Source organism: Micropterus dolomieu, linkage group LG02, assembly GCF_021292245.1.
Source record: "Micropterus dolomieu isolate WLL.071019.BEF.003 ecotype Adirondacks linkage group LG02, ASM2129224v1, whole genome shotgun sequence".
Lineage (NCBI taxonomy): Eukaryota > Metazoa > Chordata > Actinopteri > Centrarchiformes > Centrarchidae > Micropterus > Micropterus dolomieu.
In genome coordinates, this window is record NC_060151.1 from 6,057,018 (window position 1) to 6,062,383 (window position 5,366).

The window sequence follows — 5,366 nt, forward strand, 5'->3', positions numbered from 1 at the left end:
TTCAGTCAAAGTTGCTCTTCTATCAGCTTGAATCAGTCGGCCCATTCTCCTCTGACCTCTAGCATCAACAAGGCATTTTCGCCCACAGGACTGCCGCATACTGGATGTTTTTCCCTTTTCACACTATTCTTTGTAAACCCTAGAAATGTTTGTGCGTGAAAATCCCAGTAACTGAGGAGATTGTGAAATACTCAGACCGGCCCGTCTGGCACCAACAACCACGCCACGCTCAAAATTGCTTAAATCACCTTTCTTTCCCGTTCTGACATTCAGTTTGGAGTTCAGGAGATTGTCTTGACCAGGACCACACCCTTAAATGCACTGAAGCAACTGCCATGTGATTGGTTGATTAGATAATTGCATTAATGAGAAACTGAACAGGTGTTCCTAATAATCCTTTAGGTGAGTGTATATACTGTGTATAGTATCTAAATACCACATTGAAGCTTGCTACCATAAGCTTCTCCAAGCTGCGTTCAGCAGCTGTGACTGTGTCATCCTTTTTGGCTGTTGGGCCCATTTTAAGCTGTCAGTTCATCCATTACTAGTCTCTACATGGATAGAAGCCAAACAGCTGTGGACAGCGAAGCAGAGACTACAATCAGAAACAAAACAGTGCAGCCCCTGCTGCTGCTAACTCCGTCCGTTGGCCTGTGGAGAGTGTAGTCAGCCATGTACTTCTCTTTGACCTGGCCTTAAAGGGATACTTCAACATTTTGAGAAATACGTGTATTCACTTTCTTGCTGAGAGTCAAATAAAAAAAGATTGATGCAACATTCATATCTGTACACTTAATATGACCCTATTGCCAGCAGCCGGTTAGCTTAGCATAAAGACTGGAAACAGGGGGAAATAACTAGCCCTGACCACAGCATTTTTGTACTAAGCTAAACTAACTGGCTGCTAGATCCAGCTACATTTTTACCACATAGTCCCCATTTTTTATTTATTATTTCATTTAACTTTTGGAAAGCAAGCAAACAAACAACGGTACAGCCTTTGTACCCATAATGTTTTTCTTCATTTTAATCATCAAACTTTAAATCAATTACTCTCAGCTTCAATTGTTGGATTTTAGACTAATGACACCATATAAACTGTGTAGTAGAAATGTGAGACAAAAATTCATTTGTAACCACATTGGTGGCAGTACATAGGAAACATGGGACTGAACCCCTCTACCCCATCTTTTCTCACCTTATCTTCTCCATCCTCTCCATCCTTGTCCTTCTTCCTGCGCCCTCTTCCTCCCTTCCTCTCACGGACCTTCTTGGGCTTCTTTTCTTTTTTGCAGCACTTCTTGTAGATGCAGAAGCCCATACAGGCGATAAGGGCAAGGACCACAACCACAATGGCCCCCACAGCCCACATGGGCACTGGGGAAAGGAGGGAGAAAAGCAGGTTAGTGCTGTGTAGTTCGATAGGAAACAGTGGTGACACACTGCCTGTGTGAGGGGTTTAACTCCCACTGAGATACCTTGGACTTGTGAGGCATCTTGGAAAAGCACTCTCTAAACAGTGCAAGTCTGTGTGTTGGTTGGCCACCACTTGGTCCATACCACTATACTTTGTGTTTAGTGCTAATTAGCAAATGTCACAATGTGTTTCATTTTAATAAAAGAAACACTGAATTTATGATCAGAAAGAAAGACATTAATATTGGTGAGAATTGAGGTTGTTTTGCTGTGGATAGACTGGGAGGTTTGCCAAAAAGCACTTCTTATAAGGGGGTAGAGATGGCCAAAGTGCTTATCGAGGTAACTTCGGGGTTAACCCTGGGTTTTCAGGAGCACGACGGTAGTTCACTTCTCCATGGTAACTTATGCTGAACGGTTAACCTGTGGCCTGTAGGCCTACTACGAAGCCAGGTAACTGGGCTAAACTCACTGCTAAATCCTATTTTGAAGGCTAATTTCCCACTGCGTGCATACAGTAAAACACAGCAAAGGTGCGTGTGTGTGATGTTGCAGCCTTGCAAAATGAAGCGATGTGGTTCCTGCCTTGGAAAAAAAAATTGGTACAAGACAAAAGATGGACTTACACTTGAGCTTATGATCTTCAAGAGCAGAGCAGAGTGGTCACATGACGAAATGAAGGAGGACAGAATGAAGAAATGAAACACATGAGAAGTGAAAATGAGATGACAAGATGGTTAGATAATGATAAGCTATAAGTTATAAGAAAAATGTAGGTAGAGACTGATTCTAATCATCCTAGAACAACAGTTAAAATACTGCCAATATTCCCAAATACTGTGGGCCTAATTTTTTCTGAATATTTTCATTAGGAGATGAATGCAAAAGATATGTTTACTTGTTGTTGAGCCATTTTTTACATTGCTTAAACAATTCATTCAGCTTAATCTGGAGTATGCACATGTGGATGAGCAACTATTAGCATGTGTGTTTATTTTATTTATTTTTTGCACATGTTACATATGTGTGTGCATCTGCTCTTACTTGGCAGGTGTGTGAGCTCATTGAAGAACTTGTTCTTCATACTGGCGAACTGGTGGTTGGAGCGATGTGACTCGTGCGGAGAGGATAGTGGACGCTCCCTCTCCTCCTCCTCAGCCGCCCTGCGGAGCCGCGCCCCCGCCACGCTGACCAATCGCATCGTTGCTCTGTGAAGTCGAAGGAGATCGGACAACAAACGATCGGCGACCTTGGAATCTGCACATCAACTTTGGAAACATTAAAAACCACCACAAAACACTGAACCCCCCTGAAGCTCACAACACATTAATTCTATCTTCAGATGTGTTTCAGACTTCATCCTGTTTGACCTTTTTTGCCTGGCTTTAATCTCTTTAATCCCCTCTCACTCACTCCTGCCTCTCACCATTTATTCACTCTTTAGTTTCAATCATCTTGCAAAGACTCACAAACTGTCCTCACCAAGGACAAGTGCTTTTATTTCTATTTTAGTTCTGCTTAAAAAGAAGTAGACTCATGGTGAAAAATTCCAGTGGTAAAGGAAGTTCTCACATCCTTTAGTAGCAATTCCATAACTACAAAGTCTTGCATTCAAAATAAACATATATTATCTTATCTTGTTTCCTTATCTCCTTCCTTTCTGTGGGGGCTGGCCGCCATCCCGTGACGCTGAAGCGGATTTCCCACCAAAGCTTCCCCACAAAGGACAAAGCTGTCCGTGCCTTGCACACAATCACTTTGTTTCATCAATAAATAATTTGAACTCCTCTGTTCTTGCCAGAGAAAGCAAACATTTAAATGTTGTCAGTAGTTGGGTATTTTAATCTGTAACATTGTATCATACTTGGTTAGAAAATGTGCAAAACCTTTCAAACTGCAGAGTAGACCCTAAGGTATGGGAAAGTATTGTAGCCTAGGAAATATGGTGATAAGCACTCTGTCCTGAGCCCAAGTGAAAGAAACCAACTGAAATATCGAAACTATGAGTGAGGACTAGAGGATTTATCTTCTCCAAAACAAGCTTATTTTACCTATCCCAGGACAGTGAAAGCTATACAGACAAACATGTAGTCTGTGGGAAAGTTTCTCTAACCAGACGTTTCCTTGTATAATGGTGCTATCAAGTGGGCAAGTGTAATGGCATACAATTCCATTTTAATTTTATAACCAATCAGAAATTTTCTTCCTGGGCTTTGGTTATGGACCAATGGTTATATTCCAATCAACATGTCAGGTGGAGCATATCTTGAAAATACAAGTAGATGCACAAGTGAGTGAGTTTTTTTATGAACTAACTAATTAAAGATTAAATCTGTACTCTGTATTGAAATTACAGTTAATCTATTTTGCATTGAGATCTATGTGACTTGGAGAATTTAAATGAAGAAAAATTGAGCATCGTGCACGAAGACCTGAACACATATGGCCCAGGTGAAGATTTTTTCCAAGACACATGTAACTATATTTGTACAATATTTACTTGAAGACAGTACTTAAGTTAATACTCTAGCCTAGTAGCATTAGCATACGCCATACGTCTGGCAGGTACATCAAAGTAAAATCTGGTATTAACACTATTACATCTATTCATCTAACTTTTTATAAGAGCTTGTGTATCTGGTTTCACTTGGAAATGAACTGCTACAAACATGTAACAAAAGTAGCTAATTTAGGCAACACCGGAGCCCCCCAGGGCTGTGTGCTCAGCCCACTCCTGTTCACATTGTACTCCCACAGCTGCTTCCCCCGACATGGAGAGAACTCTGTTGTGAAGTTTGCAGACAACTCCACCATCATCAGCTCGGATTTCAAACAACGATGAGACTTCATATCAGGAAGAAATTGATTATCTTACGGAGTGGTGTGACGAGAACAACCTACTGCTCAACATCAGCAAAACCAAGGAGTTGATCATTGATTTTAGGATGAAGAAGATAAAGACACACACTCCTGTCTACATCAGTGGAGCTGAGGTGGAGCATGTGAACAGTTTCAGGTTCCTGGGAATCAGCATCACAGAGAACCTGACACGGTCATCTCACATCTCCACACTGGTGAAGAAAGCTCAGAAACCACTATAATTCTTGAGGAAGCTTAAGCAGGCCAAATTCCCAAGTTTTGTCAGCTTTTACAGAGGAGCAATAGAAGCATCCTGACAGGAAACATCACAAACTGGCATGGGATGTGCACGGTCCAGGACCGGAGGGCTCTGCAGCGGGTGATTAAAACTGCTCAGAAGATCATTGGTACCCATCTCCCGAGCATCAGTGATATCGGTGAGGTGAGGTGCCTACACAGAGCCCAGAGGATACTAAAGGACAGTACCCACCCAGCCACAGCCTGTTCACCCTGCTGCCTTCTGGGAAGAGATGCAGAAGTTTGCCTTACCACCAGACTGCAGAGCAGCTTTTTCCCCCAAGCTATCAGACTGTTAAACTCTAATTCATCCTCATGATGATAGTTTATTTCTAGTAATTTATTGTCTGAACAGAAGGCAGTTACAAACTCAATTTCACTACATAACCTGTTATATTGAGACAAAATAAATCTACCTACCTACCTATTTTTTCTTAACATAATAGCTACTTGACAAGCTAGCTCATTAGTAAAATGTCTAGCAAACAACTGGATACTTTTCTATTTTGTGTTCATCTATACTTTATATATTACTACTTTCTATAACATAAAAATTACATTTTCTCTGCCTTTCTTCCTCTCCATTGGTCCTCCTCCTCTTCCTTTGTTTATTCCTACTTCCTTTGTTGCTTCCTTTCTCCTCTCTTACTCCTTCACCTTTCCTTCCTCCCTGCTTCCCTTATGGTGGCAATGCTCTGCAGCTCATTGCTTGCACATGATAATACCACAGCAGGGCTGGTGGACACACACACACACACACACACACACACACACACACACACACACACACACAC

The 5,366-nt window shown here is 41.6% G+C and overlaps 1 protein-coding gene across 4 annotated transcripts in view; it reads right to left on the minus strand.

The window, feature by feature from the left end:
- syt5a (synaptotagmin Va) overlaps window positions 1-5,366 on the minus strand; it is a 10,052-nt gene that overhangs the window by 3,184 nt on the left and 1,502 nt on the right. For 2 of the 4 annotated variants that reach the window (XM_046071395.1, XM_046071379.1), the window contains exons 2-4: window positions 2,461-2,624; window positions 2,043-2,057; window positions 1,199-1,377 (exon numbers count right to left, since the gene is read on the minus strand). In XM_046071395.1, coding sequence (XP_045927351.1) covers window positions 1,199-1,377; window positions 2,043-2,057; window positions 2,461-2,617 — 351 coding nt within the window. In that variant the 5' untranslated portion in view covers window positions 2,618-2,624. The remainder of the gene's footprint in view (window positions 1-1,198; window positions 1,378-2,042; window positions 2,058-2,460; window positions 2,625-5,366) is intronic. The other 2 variants (XM_046071386.1, XM_046071401.1) reach the window with 1 other exon arrangement.